The following is a 20206-nucleotide window of genomic DNA, read 5'->3' as shown; positions in this document are numbered from 1 at the left end:
GGAAGTCAGAAAAAGGAAAATATTCAATTCGCTCTGCGGATAGAATTGTGTGTGAAAAAAATCGAAATTTCCCGCAGGAATTCTCATCCGGTTTGATCCTCCAGTTACGCTGTGGCTAGACGCGTGCGGTGTAGATTGTGGTGTGTGCGTTAGTTACGCGATTTGCAATCATGATGAATTTTGCACTGTCCAGCGGACACTTCGATATCGATGCACTAGAACGAGCCATCCAGCAACAGGTTCCGCAGTATTTTCAGACACTGGCCGAAGAGAACCAGCTCAATCCGTTCGATCTGGTACCGCTGGACGGTATAACGTTGACCGACCAGGATACGGTCAGCAGTGGGATGGTGCTGTCCTCGGGCGCAATCACGCCGGGACTCGAAGAAAGTGAACAGTTTCTGTATGGCCAGAATCACCTGCAGTCCGACGAGCAACAAAGTAGTGGCAGCGAAGGCAACTCATTCTGCGACATCAATGATAATAGTATTCTGGTTGAATTTGAAAAGATTGATGATGAACTGGAGGACGGAGGATGGTACTTAGTAGAAATGATTACTACATTCCCAATTCTTCATTTTGCCCTTTCCTAAACCCTTTCGTTTTTATTCGCTTTTAGATTAATAATTAATACCCTGTACTGCTGAAGTAATGCTAGTGTAGCGCTACCCGTTCGTAAACATTGCGTTTGTAATGGCTGTGCAGTTTTCCCCCTTCACATTTTGCTTCTATTTTCGCCAGAAGTAGCAAGCAAAGGAATGCCAAGAGTATGCTATGTTTTCCACCAAGCTAAATCCCCTTTCCATCGATCCCACGATCATGTACGATCGACTTTAAATCCAATCCGTGAGACATTTGATGTTTGACAAAGTGTGTTACGCCAACACGGAGTGGATCAGTTTCCTTTTTTATTTGTCGCATATCCTAGCAGGCGAGAATTTTTATGACATACATTCCATCGGGAATTATAGTTTGGCCCCCCTACAACAGGAGGTGAAATTAGAGAATGAGAGTGAGAGAAAGAGAAATAATTTTCCACATTGGACCGTCCGGTACCGCAGCGTGGAAAATGCCGTCCCCCACGGTATACTTTCCAAAATATTTATTAATAGAACTTCCTACTTTGTCGTGGGACTCTTTTCGTTCGCTTGCTGATCACGCACTCATTCTGCTTCTATCTCTCTTGCCTACCGTCGAGCTGATTGTTTGATGGTCGGTGGTTTTTGGCCAGACAAATCCGATTGCCGATGCGAACACCGCGTCCGCGTGAGGCAAACAAATTAGAACAACGGGTTGTGGAACCCGCCAACCCGCGACCCGTCCCTATCAAAGATCCATCAGCACCCACGGTCAATGCTTGATGGTCACTTATAGGGACTTTTCTCTAGAGAATAAATGTATGGTTTTTACGTACCAACAAACGACCGCGTTTAAAAAAACACAGATTATATTTAAAGCGTCGTCACGCGCCACAGGCCCCCTATGCCTTACACCGTTGTGTGGCCACACTTTCGTGTGGGTGTAGCAAATTGGTCAAATCTTCTCGCCGCTGTTTGTGAGATTTTTTGTAAATTTTATTTCTCCTTTTTAAAGCAATATATCTACCAGATATGATCATCGGCGTTTCGTAGAAAAGTAATGTTTACAATAACGTTGCAGGTGCCTTCGTGTGCTGCTATATTCTTCGGCGTGCAGCTTCCTGCACTTACGGGCCATCAAGTCTGCTCTGTTTGGTATTAGTGTACGGCATGCACGGGATACAAGGGAGATTGTATCGGATTAAAGACACGTTGTAATAACGACGATAGCTCGAGCTAAGATGATCACCTGTTGACCGCTCACACGGCGAAAAGACTGTGACCTTTATTTAATTGGGGGTTGTTTTGAAGTCGGCTCAGACAGCAGCCACCAACCGTTCTAGTTTTGTTTCTCGACCAGATGAAGTGTTAATGCCGACAATTTCTTTTTTTCCCACACTCTCTCACTAGAGAATGGTTCTACGCAAGGCTATGCAATAGTTGCAGATAAAAATAGATCCATGACGATTGGTGGAAACATGAAAACATGTTCCCCGCTCGAGTCCCACCCCGCACCACGTTGGTTCATCCCGTTCGACGAAACGCTATTGCTTCAATGTCAAACAGATACAGACCATCTCCTCCCTGGCCCTGTCCCGGTGGGGTTTCCATCAATCCCTTTGCTTGATGGTCCACATGAAAACATGTTTACAATTTTAACGGATGAAGTATCGTTTCCGTAGATTACTTAGGCTTTATTTTTATGATAATCGATCGCATCAATACTTGGCTTTGGAATGATCATTTGTTTCCCTGGCGACCATACTCTTAGCTCGTAGTGTTTTTGTTCAAAAAAAGTTTTTCACATTGTTTTTGATTGCTGCCAAAACGCATCCCACACACTATATGTTGCTAAATATAAAATAACCAGCTAATTTGACCAAGTGTGGTGCTATAACATTACTTCTCTTTCTCTCTTTCTCTTTTTCTCCCTCTTTCTCTCTCTCTTTGCTGCTACTATTTTTCTCTTGCCATAAGTATTGTTGCATACTTACTGCCCATTTTATTATAACTAGTTGAAACATACTGAACTGATGATGATGAATCCGTTTTCCAATTCGTTCCTCAATATAGTAATAAAGAAAACAATACTCTATACGAAGACGGAGAGCCATCGCATGCCACAATCACAATCGAGGTACACATTTAAAGAATTAGCATACATTATGTTAAAAAAAACTTAAATGAAGATGCGTCTTACGAATCATAAGAATCAGTTAATGCAATGATAGAAGTATTTGAAAATGATTTTAACCCTATAGAAGGGTCATCCGTAATATAGCACAAATGGTAGAAAGAGCGTTCTGTAGGAAGAAAGATAATTAAAAATTTTTTAACAATATTTTCACTAACATTTTTGCAAAGGAAGTAATACGTTCAACGTGTTTAGTGGTACATATTGGGTTGATTTCTTTTTTTTTTTTTTTTGTAGTACAATGCAATGTTTAAGACCACACACACTTTGGTAGGACAAGTTTCTAGTTACAAAAATGTCAATGTAATTCCCCTCTATTGTTTCTTCTTCAAATGGTCAGGGCATATATTTTGTATTAAAATTCCTTCCGTTTAACGTTGTTACGCCGAAAGCACAAACAAATGTAAGACAGATGCTTTCCCGAATGACAAACGCTAATCGATTTTTATTGTGTATTTCTATGCGCCCGGCGGCACGCGGCGGTAGGGTCCGGACAATCAGATCTTGGCTCGGTATCGGTGCAACTATGGCAGCTGCAATCGAAGCTACAGTACGGTGGGAAATTTGAGAACGCACATGAAAACACATCGTGGTAAGTTGCCATTGATTTGCATTTTAAAGTAGACATTCGTAGTGCTCAACTACATGTAGGCTTAAGCATAAACATAAATGAATCTAACATACATTTTTTTTTAAACTAGCTATCATTGCTCATTAACCATACCGAATCATAACCATATTGCCCTCCAAGCTTCTGCCCATGGATAGGATAAATAGAGTTTTGGTACGCCTGTTTTTGTTATTTTACCTTAAATGAACTTTACGACTAGAAGCTTCTGCTAGTGGCAATCAATCCGTCGTTGGTACTAATTTGTTCCGTTTCTTCGTTCCCCGTGCAGGCGAATACAAGTTCAAATGTACTGAAGAGGGTTGCTCGAAAGCCTTCCTGACTTCCTACAGCCAGAAGATTCACATACGGGTGCACACAAAGGTGAAACCGTACATCTGCAGCGACAGCAGTTGCCGGAAGGCGTTCAACACCCGGTACCGGTTACGGGCACACGAGCGGCTCCACAACGGCGAAACATTCAACTGCGTCGTTTGTGAGAAGGTGTTCACCACGTTGAGCGATCTGAAGAAACATTCGCGCGTCCACACCCAGGAGCGGCCGTACAAGTAGGAGAATCGTTGGGAGGGAATCGCCTTGGGGTGTTTGAATTCTATGTTTCTTTTACGACTCTCGTTTTAGGTGCAAAGAGGACAGCTGTGGTAAGGCATTTACAGCATCACATCATCTGAAAACGCATATCCGTACGCATTCTGGCGAGCGTCCGTTCGCATGCAAAATATCGGACTGTAATAAATCCTTCAGCACGCCACACAGCCTGAAAACGCATTCGAAAACGCACGAGCGACCGGTAAGGAAGGTGTTTGGGGGGCGGGGAAATTTATCTCGATTGAAAATAATTGCCTTTAACTTCCCTTTGCAGAAGAAAAAGTTTTCCAAGAACAAGCTGAAAAAGGCTCGTCCCATATCGTCGTCACAGGAGCAACAACCGATGAGTACCAACGAAGTGGAACCGACGGCGGATGTGGTACTCTGTCAGGCGATTGAAACGGCCGCAAGTAATGGGCAACTTTTCGCAAGTGTCGATGCAGCGAACGATGACCAGATGGGAATGATATCGGCCGCTTCGATCGAACAGCCCACCGCACCACCGCAGGAAACGTACAGTTTCGTGCATGTGAACGATTTTCACGAATCGAAAGCTCTCGAGCTGGCGCTCGCTACCGAGGAAGAGCTCAATCCACAGTGGATCGACATATCGATGCTACAGACCAAACCGCTGGCCGCACTGAATCCGGTAACGTCCGCCTGTCTCGCCCTGCCCACAAGTGTCCCTTCGTACGTAGATCTAGCGTTTAACGTGAACGTGGCCGATTTTCTCCCATCCACTGACGCGCCGCAAAGCGGTGAACCGTCGACGTCGGCGTCGGCTTCGTCATCGGCTGGGACGATCCTAGCCGGGGATATGGTTGTGGCATCGGAAGATGGCACTCAAGTGTTCGCCACGATTGACAACTATTTTGATGATAATTTACTTGAAAGTGCGAACGCCACCGTGCAGATCGATCGTGCGATACAGAAAAACAGCGAACAGCGTGGTGGTAGTGGCGTGAAGCAGGAAGAGCAAGAAGAAACCGATAAGCTGATCAACGAGCTGTTTGCCGACGAGTTTCTACCGAAGCTGGAACCGCCTCCACCGGTGACAACGGGTGACTTCAGGCAAACGGCGGTGGATGGAGCGCTGCAGGTGTTGCAGGCGCCTGTTACGGTGACGAAAACACTCAAGGACATTACGGCCGATGCGGATATTTGCCGTTGCGTCAACTGTCAGTGCGATCCGCTGCAAGGTTGCATAGGAGGCTGTGGTCCTGAAAACCCCTGCCGCTCCACGGTTTCACAGTATGCAGGAAATGAAACACTCTTACCTCCCGCGGCGGAATCGTCCCATCGGCTAATGCAACCGACACAACAACTAGCCACAAACATTCAACTGATCTCCGAACCGTCCGGCGAAACAACGTGCGCTCCTAGCGTAGATTTGGTTGTACAAAAGCAACCGCAGCCTACTCAGCTACCAGAACCGGCGAAACGTCCATCAACGACATCTTCCTGTTGCAGACAGCAGGCGACACCGAGCACGGAAACCGAATCGAATGGTGTGGCGTCCAAGTTGACCGATCAGCTGGAACCGCTGACAAATATGTTGAAAAGTTTGCAACACTGCTCCTGTGCCGGACCGGGCGACGGACACTCCAAGAGCTGCTGCGTCGTGATTTGTCTGAAAACGCTCGAAACGCTCAAGAAGGTCCTTAGCACGCACTCTAGTCTTATCCAGTGCCACAGCAGTAGCAGTAGTAGTGCCATCACCAACTAGGAGTAACATTGCCACCTGCAAAATGAGGGGGGGACCAGCATAGCGAGTTTCATTTATTTGTTTGTTGTAGGTTTCTTTTCAGCGGTGCAGTACAAACAAACAACGAGCAATAAGCCATATTAGTCTATTGTTGGTTGAAAACGTTGCGAAAGGAGAAATAGAGCCGAAATGGCCAATAGGCTGATACGATAGTGCTTTAATCTTCACTCCTCTTAAAAACACCAAACAAAGTACCACACATTAATACGTACGCGTTTAAGGGGATAAAGCGTTATGATGATTTGTTGCAACCACGTGGTTGCACGCCCCAGCATTGTTGTGTTTACATTTGATATCTAGTAGTATAAGTTGCGCTGTTTTATTGGCAATTGTATCGATCCAATCGATCTTCTCGCGTTTTTGTTAAACTCTTTTAATCTTTTATACATAGTGATATAAGAGTAAAACAAATACAAACTCAGTTCTATTGTATAGTAAAGCTTCGAAGATTTCGCATTTTGAGTAAGAAAATGTAGGAACACAGGTGCTTGTTCGCTTCGAGGCGAGGAATATAACCGTGAATGATAAAGCGGGTGCAATGCAACAAAAGGTTCCCCAAACACGCTCTTAAAACGCTAAAAAGCTACGTTAGTATTTTCTTATTCCTACTACTATCTACAGATTCTTACGACGTACCTTTCTACACTACTGTTACTAGTTTAGCTTTACCCGCATCTGTTACTGTACCACGCGCCTCGTGCCGTTCGTTTGTTCCTCTGCCCCGTACTAAATGCATGCATTTTGCTGGATGACCGCAGAAGATAAGCCGCCATGCCGTGCTTGCTAAAGTTCAAAGAGTGATGGCAATTTGAATGCTTAAGCTTTAATCAAACCGTACAATTTTGGAGAAATGAATACAATACCCACTATCCTAACGCTTCAATGCGTTGACAAAGGTAGAGGATCGGCTGATCGGTAGTGAAGGATTTTGCTACGACAATGATACCCGCTACAACGGATATCAATAGCAATTACAATGATAATAATAATAATAATAATAGTAATCATAGAGGATATTGATTTGAGGAAAACATTTTGATGTAATGATTTAAATTAGAAATGATTGAAATGATTTTATTTCCGTAAGATAAGAAACAATGTGGGGAGGAAAGGGAGAAAGGAAAAAAAAGATAGAAACCAACTTGCAACCATAAAAAAATATAAAATTGTACGCTTATTGCCTAGTCATATTGCTTACAGGATTGGATTGTGCCTGTTTTTGGCTGTGGACGGGGTATTAAAACTAAACTAACTGACTGAGTAATAAGTCATGTCCACTACGGCAGAGCTAACGGCAATCGGGCAGAACCTATAATCATCACAATACCAAAGCGAATGCCAAGCAGGGGAATACAAAATATCTAAGAGAGGAACAAATTCTATCTGATCTTGGTTTGTGTGCAATATGCGTTTTAGTTTTTGTTAAAAATTTTAACTATAAGAATGAAATACGGACTCATTAAAGTGGATCGATAGAAAAATAGCTGCGACTTGTGTTGATTGATTAGTTTTTCTTTCCGATTCAGTTCGAATAAGGTGATGGTTAGCTGTTACAGGTCGAAGCGGGGGGATTTATTTTAATTAGAGGAGTTATTAAATAACATATTTTATGCCCAAGTTTCCCCCCGCGACTGCAGAACGCACAGCCAATGGGTCCATTGGAATGCATTCTAGGTTGAATGAAATAAACGATTGCCTAGTAGTAAACCGTAAATTTGAGCGGACCGTTTAGTCCTCCCCGGCCGGTACAGCATCCTCGAGGCGCCGTACAAACTTCACCCGAATCTCCGTGGTCGCATCGCCCTTCAGCTGATCCTGGCTGAACCAACACTGAACCTCGAGCTGCACCATTTCCAGCGCGCCCCGTATGCACCCGCACAGGATGGAGCTGTAGCGCAGCTGTTGGTAGTCCGCCGGCAGCTCGACAAACTCCGTGAGCGGGTTCGTGTCGAAGATGAGTGAGAATTCATCGGCCGAAGCGGCCCAGTTTGAGATGGTGGGCTGGACGTTCAGGTACATCCGAAAGGCGAGCTGTATCTTGTCGGCCGTCTCGCGCATATCGAGACACCGGCCAGACCCGGTCCGGGCAAGGAAATCTTCGATCAAGCGCATTCCCATGTTGAAGCCGATCCGATCGAGCTGCTTGTTGACGTCGTCCACGTTTTCGTAGTCACGCAACATCTGGGAGACCAGAGCGCCGTATGTCAGCGTAAGAAGCTCCGAGTTCTAAAAAGAGACCAAAAAAGATGGACATGACTAAAACTACATGGAAGAAAATAATCTTGTTAGCCAATAAAGGCACATACTTGTTTTCTTCAACTTCAACATAAATCATCAGAAAATTGGTGAAGATTATAACATTGAATGATTGATAGTAAACAGTTCAGAAACACTGATACTGATGTTCCATTTAAAAGTTCAACAGCAAGAATTTGTGTTAAAATCGGAAGAAGCAAGCAAAGTTCGAGATTCCGAAAACAACGCCATCATCAGAGGTGAACTAATCTAAGGAGGCAGCAATAAATTAACAATTTCTGATCGCTTTTGGCAACATCCAATTCATCTTTATTTTGCCGTTTTCGTACATTAGACATCTTAAACATGCATTTCTCGTACGCAATCTTAACTTCAGATACACTATTTACAAGACAGTATTGCCGAAATCTTCGCAACGTGGCACTGGCTCCTCGTATGTTGCCTGGCTGTTTGGTTCCATTGTCTATGGATATGGCGATAAATTGCACACGATTTCATTTGATATCGCTCGAGTGGAAGCGACCACCTTCACCCCGTACCCGGTTCATGGCATGCCGGTGGCGTGATTCGTGCAGATACTTTGGCCTAACTTTCGGTATTTTCCCCATAGCTTCCAGTTTAGCTCGCGCTTGTCGGCGTTTGAGAATACGTTTGTACTGCTTTGCATTAACGTAGAGCGGTTCCTGTTCCGTCTCTACACCTGAGCCGCTACCGGAGGCCGCTACCGTTTCTGAGAGGCCACTTGGGCCGGCCGTACTTCCACCGCTGTTCGCCGGCTGTGGACTGGCAACGGTCACTGTCGCAACGGGCACTGATACGGGCGCGGGAACCTGTACTGCGGTCGGTTGTGTTACGGGAGCAACAACGGTCGCCGTAGGCTGGAGTGTGACCGGTGTTGTAACAATGTTCTGTAGCGAGCTAGCATCGATCGTGGTGGTGGCCATCTGGTGCGGGTGGGTTTGGTGTTGCTGCTGGAGCTGATGTGGAATGCCCTGTGTCATGGTCGTCGTTTGAACGGGAGCAAACGTCACGGCAGCTCCTTGCAGATTTGCGTAGGCGGTGGCGGGTGCCGTTCCGGTTGTGCCAAGGGTCTGAGCGGTCGGTAACTGGACAATCGGGAGATTTACACTTTGGAAGGTGGTTTCTGGAGCGGGAATGGTCTGATAGAGGTAGGTTTGACCGTCCAGCGTATATTGAACGATCTGCTGCTGCTGAGGAGCGGCCTGCAGTGTTGGCGTAACCGTCTGCTGCGGTAGGGCCCCGATGGGAATGACCTGTATTGCCTGTGCTCCACCCGTTAGCTGCTGCTGGAGGCTTTGCATGAAGAGTTGCTGTGAGTTCGGGTCTTGCATCACCTGGCTCAGTTGTACCAGCTGGAGACCACCCGTGTTATGTCCGGTTGCGGAAGCTGTGGATCCGGTAAGATCCGCGAACGAAAATGCGCCATACGCGTTACCTGTTGTAGTCGTGTTATTCATTTTGATCATAACTTTGATATGCGATGCTTGTTTTGTACTGCTCTTGCTGTGTCGTCGTTTAGGGCAACCTTGCTTAGTATCTTTCAAGCGGGGTCAGTTTATTGTGCCGCTGCCAACGAAACTAACCAAAACTACACTTTCTCCGTTCTCTCGATTTCGCGCAACTAATCAACAAGAATGTGACGGAACCCGAACACAGAACACAAGACGCATTGACCCGGCCTCACAAATTCTCACTGAGGAAAGAAACAGAAAGACGAAGAGAAGGCTTCAGAGTTGCGGAACGGAAAAGTTGGCAAGTATTGTTCCCGGAAGTCTCAGATTGAATGCGCCACTAATAATTAGTGATTGTTTTCTTATTCCATGGAATCGTTGGCCGACAATGGGACACTAGCGGGTTTGGTAAGATAGCAAACATAGTGGCACCGCAATTCGTAGTTATAGCGAGCTGGGTGGACAAGCGAAGAACGATATGCACTGCAGGGGGGCGTCAGTGTATTTTATCTGCTAATCGATGCTAAGTTCGCTTACCACTTTCTTTGTGTCGAGACGGGTGCTTTGGCGTGACATCTTCGGTTTGATAGTATGAACGTGGGTGGTTACTATCGAGTATTTTCTGATAAATGCTCAATTTCACAGGCGTCGCCTAGTTTTCTGGCTTCGAAATCTTCGAGTATTTGACGGCGTCAACAAGTAAATGTCATCAGCACTGCTTTGCAAACACGAAAACTGAAGGTGCCTAGTGGTTGGAATGCTGCTAGCCAATAAATATCTAAAATTTAAACGGTTTATTCAAACAATTATTCGCTTTGCTTTCCAAGGTTTTAATTTTTATAAGAATCCTAAACAGATTTGAATGATATTCTACTACTTTTAATATCTGAAAATAACACTTTTTAATTTTTTAAAGGATCCAAAGGGATACACTACGAGCTAGCTTTTTCTCATCATGACTTTCTGATTATGCAGTCGTGACAATCGTTGCGTGCATTTGTTTACAAATAACGAAAACAAATTTTAAATCGCCAAGAAAAGCTTTACAAATTTGTTGTAAAATTAGGGTCGAATGATAACATTTACTCATATCTACCCCATGTGTTCTAAATGGCTATAAAATATATATTTTTTATATGTGCGACAGAGTGTTTTGAAAGAAGTCACCCGCTAATGTAACTCCTTGGTCAAAACTCCCGACACCAAATTATTGCAGGATAACAAGAACCTTTCAGGTGCAGCAAAGTTTCGGATCGTCGAAGAATACTCATTCGCAGAATCTCATTGTTTACTGCTGGCTACCAACATCCCACATAAATCATAGTCCTTTTCCCAGCGTTTATTCATATATTAAACGAATCTTCGTTGTGCAATAAGCCGCGTTCGGTGGAAAGTTTCATTTGTTTTTATGTGTCCCAGTTTCCGAACTGTATCGAAATCTCCGTTTCGTGTGTTTGTTGGTGCGTGCGAACGTGTGACTTTGTAAACATAGTGGTTTCTTAACATCAGTTGTAATTTTACTGCAAATCCAAACACTGAAGATTTCAAATATTCGATGCTTTGCTAGCTTGCGTCGTTTCTGCGTCGGGCAGTCGCTAAAAAAAAATAATCACACAGTGACAATGCAAAAGTGTAGATTGTAGGACAGGAACACCTCCTTTACGTCTCTCCTCAACGGTTGCATGCACCCGTGCAAAGACACAATCCGTGTCAATAAATAATCAGGAGTGCCGTGTATTCTCTCCAACTCCACCTCATCGACCGATTTATTTCCTACGGCTTAGGGTAAGACCCCTGGGAAAGGGTACCATTTCAAAGGCAAGTTTTCGTGGGTTAGGAGAAGAAGCAACTAATCACGTGCGGAAAGGTCACCGAGCATGGCTTCGACGATGCAGCTAGAGTTCTCGCAAGCCATGTCCGACTTCAAAAACATGTTTCCGGACATGGATCGGGATGTGATCGAGGCGGTGCTACGTGCTAACCAGGGCGCAGTTGACGCTACCATCGATCAGCTGTTGGCCATGAGCACAGACAATCAGGTGAGAGAGGAAATGTCGTCAACGGGGTTGAGGAATCTTATACCTGGTGATTTTACTTTTAGAACGAAAAGCTACGCAACGAGCTGGAAACAGACGGGAGTGTTCCGAATCCGAATGCAGACCGACCCTTGCTCGATTTGTCGGGATCGGAACCATTCCTCAGCACCTCACCGAACGCTGCTGGTTCGAACGTTGCGCAACAGCTTGGTGCGTCGCCAAAGATTCGCAAGCCACCAGGTGGCAGTACGGTGGGTAGCGCTACCAATAGCCCACGAATCTCAGCTCCTGGCCATTTGCAGGCACAAGCACACCAGCACAGAGAAGCGTCTGCACTTGGTGAACGTTCGTCCACCTCGACGGTGATAAATCGACGGTGGAATCCACCATTGGTTGGTCCTCTGCCACCGACGTTTCTTCGGCTGGCCGGGGTAGTACCCTGTGGTGGTGGAGGTGGAACGATCGGCCCGGACGGCACGTACCGTAGCACCGAGTTCGATCTCGGTGACGAGCAGTTCGCGATGATGCTCCAGAACGAGGAGTTTATGGCGGAACTGCGATGGAATCAAGAGTTTCTGTCAGCGCTCGAGAAGGATCAACAAGGTAAGGTACAGGACGATGCGGCGTTCAAGGAACGGTTGCGCCACATGGGCAAGGTGTCGCGCAAGAAGTTTGCCCAGCTGGCGCACGTGTTCCGGTGGCAACGCGGTGGCAACAAGAAGGCTAGTGCCGTGCGGCATCCCGACTCGCTGCTGCTGCAGGAAGAGCACAGCGACGACGAGGGAGAGCCTAAGCGGGTGGCGGGAAAAAAGTAGAACCGAGTCATCAAGCCTAAACAGCTGCAATTGGCAGGAGGCCACAAGCATTGTTAACCTAATCGAACTGTTTGGCGATCGGGGATGGTATAGATACAGCAGGAAACATTTTTATTTTACCTTTGAAAAACTATCCTCTTAACGGCCACACAATGTTTGGAACATTTCTCCTTGGAGTACGATCGATGGTAAAATTTCGAGAGGAGTACGCTATTTAAACCTGTTCGCCACATGTTTCGAGCCCCGCCGAGAAAACACAAACTGAGCGAACGTTCTAAACGATAACGTTTAATTATCTACTTTCTTCTTATTAGTTCCTAGTCTATATCGGTGGGTAGCCACGTAACTCTGAGCTAGAGCAATGAAAGAGACTGCATTTTTTCCTTCCTCACCTGTGTCCCCGTTTGTGTCTGTTTTTACTAGATACATCATTGCTAACCACAGAACGCTGCGGACGAAATCGGTGGCACGGTCGGAATACTATCGATCCAAAAATAAGCTATGAGATTAATATCAAGGAAGTGAAGACGGTTGAGTTTTCTTACTATTGTAATTAGTGTGGTATGAGCGATCGTCAGACAGAGGTGGAACAATTTCTAACAATTTTAACGAGAATCTCGCAAACGTACGTGCTATATTTATCTTTTTTGTTTTGTTATGGTAATCTCCGCAAACCCTGTGTCGGTGTGTTTTTATCACTTTAGTTATTTATTTGTACATATACCCGAGGGCTCGTTTGCTTAATATTTGTTTGTTATCAGTAGCACTCTTGGTACCTCGAACACGAAGGTATTGTAGTAGCGTACAATCTGTTGGCAGGTGTTTAGACTGGAATGGGTGCTACATTTTGCTTTCGGCCACAAAGATACTGGTATAATTTATTACGTCTTTGAAAAAAAAGATCTATTAGCCATAAATTTAGGATGAAAAAAAAAAAACTATATTTACAATCAGTTTGGTATGCAATGTTCGTATTAGTAGTGTTTCGGTATTACAAGCTTGTTTATTTTCTCGAATTTTTACACTATCACTTTGGAAAAAAACACCACCAAAAATTACAGTTTAGACATTCAAACAAAACAGCAAATTTGCGGAACATGTATCTGCATATATATAACAAGAAAGAAAAAAAAAACAAACAAAACATAATTATTTATATATACATAGATGGAAACAATTAGGATAGAGATAAAGAGAGAGGAGACAGAGAAAATACCAACAATTGAAACAAAAAATCGATTACCATTGTGAATGCAAAGCGAAGCAGAATTGGTACTAGTCATTAGACGTTAGAAAAGGTGCAACAACTTGTAATGGCTCCAACAACATCGGATTGGATTATTAAATCATTGGGCAGAATTATACGTCTCTCTCGTGTACTTCTTTCTACTAGCGACAAACAGTAACCAACTACTAGGCCACGAGTTAATAGGAAAACATTGGGAAACTGAGAAAAGCTAACAAACAAAATAGAACATATTTCACTGCAAACGATAGTGCAAACCAAACTGTAAGGGAAAGAATCTATAAACTTCTGATAGAACCAGTTGGTCAGCACGCCCTGTTTTTTACCATTTGGTGGTGCAGCTCCAACTGGTGGTTGATGACTGAGGCCTATCGTGAAATGTTTGAATCTCTTGGTTTTACCGACTTATCTTTAGTATTGAGGTGCGTTTTGGCGAGAATTTGTTTAATTTTATTGATCTGATAATGATAAAAAATTTAATCGCATCAGGGCCAGAAGCGCTTCAGCATTAAACGAATAAAAGCAATCTTTACATTAGGGTCTCTGTAATCGATACAATTCCTTAACGCAAATCGAAACCAAATTTTTACCGTTTCCTATTCATATAGAATGATGCCGACTATACTACTATTATAATTATTATTATTACTCGTTTTCTGTAGTCGTGTTTATTGCGCGTAGTTAATAAATTCGAAGCGTATTTGCAAATAAACTATTTTCCGTTGGCTAAATGGCGCTGGTTGTTTCATGTATAATTCAACAGACAAACGCAATTACGAATAGCCAATCTTACCAGTCGAACAAGAAGCAGTAGACCATTGGCAACATAATGTAACTACCCTTCTGATAGTAGGCAAGTGAAACCGAGTGATAGTTCAAGTAGGAAATGTACCCCACATCGTGGTCTGAATTGTGCAGACACTGTATTCCCTGTTCGGACGAAGCCGAAACGAAGTGTTGATACAAACACCGTTGTAAGACGAAAGCGTTCAATATTCCAAGTTTAGAAGAAAGCTACCGCTGATGATAGCAACTAGAAATTAGAGTGAGAAAAGTATCGATGAGAATTGCATTGTGTTGGGGACGGCGTTGGAAAACTGAATGGTATCGCAGCAATGTTTGCCTATCATTCGAAGCGGTTGAAATGCCACACTGCTGGCTAATGCCAATCAAATGAAATTTCCTGTTAGGTGGTACAAAAAACAACAACTGATAAGTCATCATTTCGGAAGGTTCAGGATAAGAAACAGACAACCAATATAAAACACACTATGATGGACGGAAAGGGATGGCCCTTAAAACTGTAATCGTGATGGGAAGGCGATAGGGCAGGATTGTAGACTAAAAAACAAAATGAAACAAATACATGTTATGATTATTTTAATCACCAGTAAAAAAAACACAAGGTCTAGCGTTCTTTAAACGGCGAACCTTCTTTATATTTTTTGTGTTTATTCGTTTTCGAGTTTTATCACGTTTTCGTTTTTTTCCAAACAGTTGCAACACAGCAGTGGTATAGCGTGTCTCGTAAAACCGCATCAACATGTTTGGAAAACAATTTTCCTCCTCTTCGGCCGGCGCACGATGGCGCTTTTATTCTCACCAATGCGCCTCGAGCATATCGACCACTCGTTTTACGATGTTCGAATGACTGGCGTACAGTTTCACCTCTTCGCCCACATCCATCCAGCGCACCTTGGCCGCATCGTCGCCCGCGTGCAGCGGAAACCGGCCCACGACCGAGCCTGACTCGTCGTGGAAGTTCACCGCCACCGTCTCCATCCACGCGCAGTCCGTGTTGCGTGGATCGTCCACGTAGCCCTTGTAGATTTCGGTTCCCGCAGCAAAGAACTGCTCCACCTCACCGGCGACCTCACCCGCATCGTTATCCATCGTTTCCTCGAGAAACTCACGGCGCAACGTGGCGCTCACCTTCTCCCCCGGATCGACCATGCCTCCTGGGATGGCCCATTCGCCACAGTCCTGCCGTTCGATGGCACACATCTGCAGGATGCGTTTGCCACTGACTGGGTTTACCACCTGCTGACCAGATTCGTCCGTTTTCCACCTCGTCACGACCGGATCGGCCGCATGGTTAGGACCCCAGCGACCAAGGATACCCCGGCCGCGGATTCCGGTTCGACCGAACGGATTTAACGGGCAGTCGTCCCATATTTCGTACTCCCCGATGAAGCTCACCCGGTTGACCTTCCCGTCCAATTCGTTCCATTTAGGTTTGAAAGAAGGGTTATCTGTTGGAAAGAAGGAATGGAAAAAGTTGTTTCACTTCGAACACTCAACTCCGCCCGTGCGACCTTGATCGCTGCGAATCCTTACCAATATCCAAATCGGCCCATTCTTTCCCCTGTAGGATGGGTGATTCGTGGCACGGTGGCTGGTAGTCGGAGTACGTCTGCGACCAGAATACCGACTCGTCCGGAACCGGATAACGCCGGACGTCGCTTGCCGGGTATACGCTGTTCCGGCAGCGAGAGTGTTTGAAAATTCCAGGGATGATCCGCGCCATGGCTAGCAAACTTTCCCCAACGTCTTTGGCGGATCCAGCGGCACTACTGGCACTAGCCCTGGTGGTGGCAGAAAGCAATCTGCTCGCCGTCTGCCGTACGGCCATCGTGTTGAGTTCGGTTGCGGGCTCTCCGGTTCTTACATAAGCCACTGGTGTCGGAATCAATAGGAAAATAAATAAAACACCAATGCCAGGCAACTTGCAAGGGCTCGCAAAACTTTCTGACGTGGATAATTCTATTTCGTGTTGATGAGCGAAAGATTTATGACGCGCCGGGTCTTTGGTAGCGCGAACCCGGCCTTCATCCGACCGTCTTGTTTACGATTGACGGTACCGCATCGTTCGGCTAGGTTTGTTTTCGTGATAACCATAGCCAAACTACATGTGAGGTTATGCATTCTACCAGTATCGCTGTTGCAAAGGTATCTGCTGTCTTTCTTACTCGCTCGATGAGAATGGAAGCAAGCAGGATCTCGTAGCGGTTCGACTATGGAGTGTTTACAATCGTCCAGAAACCTAGGAGGTTGGTATTTTCTGCTGAAATAACAAATTTGTTAGTAACTTTACAATCGCTGAACCGATTTGTACATAAGACCCCTTAAATGAAAGGTCTGCTCAAGACACACAACTTTGTCTTACAATAGATCTATTCATATTTTCTAGTTTTTGAGAAAACTAATTGTGTGGAAAAGAGACAGCACTCTACCGGGAACACGGTGAATAAACTTCGATTACAAAAAAGCTGAAATCTGCCTATTTGTTAATAACTATTGATTCTTTCAGCCGATTTTTACGATTGACCCCTCAAATGAAAGGTCTTTTCAAGACGCGTATTTGTGTTGAAGGTAGATGTTACCGTACTTTTTTGTTTTTGATAAAAACCACACCTGGAAAGTGTTCGCCCGAGGGGGCGAAAAGGTAAACCAGTGCTTCACTGTTTCAGTGACCCACGATGGATTCAATTTGTATGATAACGATGTCATAATTGTTTTTGAAACATAATAAATGCTACTCTTTTTGGAATAAACTCGAGTAAATCAGTTAGTCTGCATATTCCCAAAAAGGGCAAGATTTTTTTGTGTTGTTTGAATACAATTAGAAGAATAATGTTAACTATACTGATATTATTATGTAAATCATTCGTTGAATTAAACACATCATATGAAAAATCGGCATTGGATGAGCATGTATGATATGACGGATTGGGATTCGGATTCGAAGATCCGGATCTCAGAATGGATTTGAATCGAAAGATTCGAATCCCTGTAGGGATTCAGTTTCCCCATCACTAGTGTTTACAATCGCCCGCGCGTAGTCAAGCAGTGTTGTCAGGAAATCGAATTTTTGAAATTTGTTATAAACACGTGTTCAATAATTGTTAAAATAATAAAATTATCAATTTGGATAACAATCGAATGCTCAAAATAATTATAATTGGTTATGGAATAAAAATCTTAAAACATCTTTTATCTAAATCAACGAAATGGTTTCGATAGCAAAAAGGCAATATGAAATGCATTTTACGGATTTTTCAGCTAGAATGTGTCTGGATCGGCAATGCAGGGTGGTTTTACATGTTCCAAAATAGAAACACCCCGTGCCGAATTCCGAAACGACGCTTTGCATTTGAATGCCAAATTTGCAACCGACACGGTTATGGCAGAAACCGGCTGTTGAACTCGGCGGGAGACACATCTCATCCCTGCGCAATCGATGCACCCGATTAACGAGTTCAGCCTGCGCGAACCAGCGGGTGTGTTGGCTATCGTCCAATTTCAGACGCGATGGCGGAAACGCATGCAAATGTCATCCTGCGGAGCGGGTGGCCGACCGCTATCCGTTTCTGGGTATCCGTTTCAAGGTTGTTCAACTGGAGCACTGGCACGATGATGATTCCACAATCACACGATAGAAACAGTTCGCCGTAGCCCATTCGAACGGGTTGGCTGAAGCCTATAACGGGCTAGGAAAGCTTACTTTCTTTTACTGAAAGGCGTGCCGTCCGTTTCGGCCTAATGGACCTTTTAGCCCGCTATCAGTTCGTGGGAGATCTTGTACACAGATCTTTCGGCGGTTTGGAAATGATAATGTTTTATCTTCAAATGGACGCCGGTTCATACAAGTACGCTGCGCACAATGTCAAACGCAATAGTTTGAAACCTACCGCAAATGCAATTACTAGTATCATTGCGTATTGGAGCGCTGCTCCTCTGGAGCATGGGAGTTTTGGTAGCAGGCGATTTAAAATGTGCAGAAAGTGAGTGTTAAAAAGTACCTGCAGCGCAATTGCTAAATGTTATTAAACAAAATATGTAACGATCCTACCTTGCACAGGACCTTACCGTGTCGTTTGCTACCTGGCCAGTTGGGCCAACTACCGGGAGGGAAGTGGTTCATTCAATATCTCGTACATCGTACCGGACCACTGCACGCACCTAGTTTACACATTTGCTGGATTGAATATCGGCGGGGGAATCGATTCTCTCGACTATATGAATGATATCAACGTTAATAGTGAGTTGTAGGAGACATAAGTGGTATTATGTCCATAGTGTCCTAAGGTATTGTATGTTGACTTTTCTCTACCAATCACCAGAGGGTTACCAGAGGTTTGTTTCCCTGAAGGAGGAGAACCCATGTCTGAAGGTCATGCTTGCCATTGGCGGTTGGAACGAGGGTTCGGAGAAGTATTCGCTGGTAATTAGTCCAGTCTTTATGGTGGCCAATGGCAATGAGTGTTAGAATGTTTTGCTTCACCTATTCCAGATGGCAGAGCAGGAATCCACCCGGGAAGCATTTGCCGATCAGACGCTCCGCTACCTAATACACTACGGTTTCGATGGATTGGATCTAGACTGGGAGTATCCAACGATGGTAAGATGGAAAGATTACTGTTACGGTTTCACGACCAAAAGGAACTGCAATTTTAGGAGACAATTAACGTGAGTTAAATAAATTCCTCTCCAGCGTGGTGGGATCCCGGAGGATCGTGACAATTTCGTACTGCTCGTGCAAACGTTGCGCAAGCGCTTTAGCCCACGCAAGAAGCTGCTGACGGCGGCCATCAGTGCATCGAAGCAGATCCTAGCGGCGGGCTACGATCTGCCGAAGCTTTGCGACGAGCTCGACTTCATCAACCTGATGACCTATGATTACGCCAGCAACGAGAAGACCGCACTGGATGCACCCCTTTTCACTGACTATAATTCTCCCGGTGAAACGATTGTAAGTTGATGGTTCTCTTATGTGTGTTTGTGTTTTTTTTCGGCATGACTCAATTGACTTTCACCAAACTTGTACCTTCGAGGACTCAACCATCGCGTACATCAGCAAGAGTGGCTGTCCGATGAGGAAATTCTCGCTGGGCATAACAACGCACGCCAAGACGTACACGGTGGTGCCGGCTCGGCTGATGGCACCAGGGATAAAGGCTACCGGTCCCGGTCTTCCCGGACCGTACACGGTCAGTCCGGGTTCGCTCGGGTACAATGAACTGTGCGAGATGCTGAAGACTAACCGCACGACGTCGGCACCCGGTCAACCGGCCGGTTCGGTGTGGACGGTGAAGGCGATGGCGCAGAATGCCGTCAAGTACGCTTACCGGGACGACCAGTGGGTCACTTTCGATGGCGTGGAGACGATCGGCGCCAAGGTGCAGTACGCGATGGACAAGAAGCTCGGTGGGATAATGTTTTGGACGCTCGACACGGACGACTTCCAGGGCGACTGTCACAACGAGGCGTACCCGCTGCTCCAGACCGCACTTCGGACGCTCGGTTACGTGAAGAAACCGTAGGCTGCTCGCTTTGCAAACGTCGATAAATGATGCATAATAAATTTCGTCTCGCAAAGCCCGCGGATGACTTGCGAGAGAAAGCATTGCAAACGATTCCAACGGTGATCTTCTTTTGCACAATTTTTTTGTGGTTTCTCTTTTTCAAGTAATGGTCTACATTAGATAACCAGCGTTTGCTTTTCACCTTTCACCATCGTCCAATGGACAAATAAGAAGTTCCATACATAGAGCTACTGATAGGTGAGAGTTTTACTTCATTTAGGTGTCGGTAAAGTTTTGACGAGCCCCAAAGAAGTCGTCGTATT

At 45.0% G+C, this 20206-nt stretch overlaps 5 protein-coding genes across 6 annotated transcripts; 3 read left to right on the top strand and 2 right to left on the bottom strand.

Annotated features, from left to right (window-relative positions):
• Nucleotides 1-21: 21 nt before the first annotated feature.
• Nucleotides 22-7236, top strand: LOC131262061 (metal regulatory transcription factor 1). Its single transcript, XM_058263974.1, has 6 exons — nt 22-538; nt 2652-2715; nt 3259-3364; nt 3672-3948; nt 4022-4190; nt 4263-7236. The coding sequence occupies exons 1-6, from the start codon at nt 171-173 to the stop codon at nt 5712-5714; spliced, it is 2436 nt and encodes an 811-aa protein (XP_058119957.1). The 5' UTR covers nt 22-170; the 3' UTR covers nt 5715-7236.
• Nucleotides 7237-7310: 74 nt separating this feature from the next.
• On the bottom strand, nt 7311-10180 carry LOC131262062 (trafficking protein particle complex subunit 3-like). 2 transcript variants are annotated; one of them, XM_058263976.1, is made up of 2 exons: nt 10019-10180; nt 7311-7979 (listed from the first exon to the last, which is right to left on the bottom strand). In XM_058263976.1, the coding sequence occupies exons 1-2, from the start codon at nt 10055-10057 to the stop codon at nt 7482-7484; spliced, it is 537 nt and encodes a 178-aa protein (XP_058119959.1). In that variant the 5' UTR covers nt 10058-10180; the 3' UTR covers nt 7311-7481. The 2 variants fall into 2 exon arrangements, with proteins under 2 accessions (XP_058119959.1, XP_058119958.1); XM_058263975.1 differs by lacking the exon at nt 7311-7979 and adding an exon at nt 8298-9723 and having other exon boundaries at nt 10019-10154.
• A 1125-nt stretch (nt 10181-11305) lies between these two features.
• Nucleotides 11306-14785, top strand: LOC131263179 (CUE domain-containing protein 1). Its single transcript, XM_058265341.1, has 2 exons — nt 11306-11520; nt 11583-14785. The coding sequence occupies exons 1-2, from the start codon at nt 11359-11361 to the stop codon at nt 12330-12332; spliced, it is 912 nt and encodes a 303-aa protein (XP_058121324.1). The 5' UTR covers nt 11306-11358; the 3' UTR covers nt 12333-14785.
• A 177-nt stretch (nt 14786-14962) lies between these two features.
• Nucleotides 14963-16416, bottom strand: LOC131263178 (ADP-ribose pyrophosphatase, mitochondrial). Its single transcript, XM_058265339.1, has 2 exons — nt 15916-16416; nt 14963-15830 (listed from the first exon to the last, which is right to left on the bottom strand). The coding sequence occupies exons 1-2, from the start codon at nt 16208-16210 to the stop codon at nt 15178-15180; spliced, it is 948 nt and encodes a 315-aa protein (XP_058121322.1). The 5' UTR covers nt 16211-16416; the 3' UTR covers nt 14963-15177.
• A 1858-nt stretch (nt 16417-18274) lies between these two features.
• LOC131263682 (probable chitinase 2) lies at nt 18275-19901 on the top strand. Its single transcript, XM_058265924.1, has 6 exons — nt 18275-18362; nt 18440-18619; nt 18702-18802; nt 18872-18979; nt 19073-19330; nt 19413-19901. The coding sequence occupies exons 1-6, from the start codon at nt 18275-18277 to the stop codon at nt 19899-19901; spliced, it is 1224 nt and encodes a 407-aa protein (XP_058121907.1).
• Nucleotides 19902-20206: the final 305 nt, after the last annotated feature.

This window comes from Anopheles coustani, chromosome 2, assembly GCF_943734705.1.
Source record: "Anopheles coustani chromosome 2, idAnoCousDA_361_x.2, whole genome shotgun sequence".
In the NCBI taxonomy this organism is placed as follows: Eukaryota; Metazoa; Arthropoda; class Insecta; order Diptera; family Culicidae; genus Anopheles; species Anopheles coustani.
This window is presented reverse-complemented; position numbering and strand designations above follow the sequence as displayed.

Coding starts and splice junctions, on each gene's coding strand:
- LOC131263178 (XM_058265339.1), bottom strand. CDS start 16,210: ATGGCCGTACGGCAGACGGCGAGCAGATTGCTTTCTGCCACCACCAGG. Junction 15,831..15,915: donor ATGGGCCGATTTGGATATTG/GTAAGGATTCGC, acceptor TCTTTCCAACAG/ATAACCCTTCTTTCAAACCT.
- LOC131263179 (XM_058265341.1), top strand. CDS start 11,359: ATGGCTTCGACGATGCAGCTAGAGTTCTCGCAAGCCATGTCCGACTTC. Junction 11,521..11,582: donor CCATGAGCACAGACAATCAG/GTGAGAGAGGAA, acceptor TTTTACTTTTAG/AACGAAAAGCTACGCAACGA.
- LOC131262062 (XM_058263975.1), bottom strand. CDS start 9,496: ATGATCAAAATGAATAACACGACTACAACAGGTAACGCGTATGGCGCA.
- LOC131262061 (XM_058263974.1), top strand. CDS start 171: ATGATGAATTTTGCACTGTCCAGCGGACACTTCGATATCGATGCACTA. Junction 2,716..3,258: donor ATGCCACAATCACAATCGAG/GTACACATTTAA, acceptor ACGCGGCGGTAG/GGTCCGGACAATCAGATCTT. Junction 3,365..3,671: donor GCACATGAAAACACATCGTG/GTAAGTTGCCAT, acceptor TTCCCCGTGCAG/GCGAATACAAGTTCAAATGT.
- LOC131263682 (XM_058265924.1), top strand. CDS start 18,275: ATGCAATTACTAGTATCATTGCGTATTGGAGCGCTGCTCCTCTGGAGC. Junction 18,803..18,871: donor GTTCGGAGAAGTATTCGCTG/GTAATTAGTCCA, acceptor CACCTATTCCAG/ATGGCAGAGCAGGAATCCAC. Junction 19,331..19,412: donor ATTCTCCCGGTGAAACGATT/GTAAGTTGATGG, acceptor TGTACCTTCGAG/GACTCAACCATCGCGTACAT.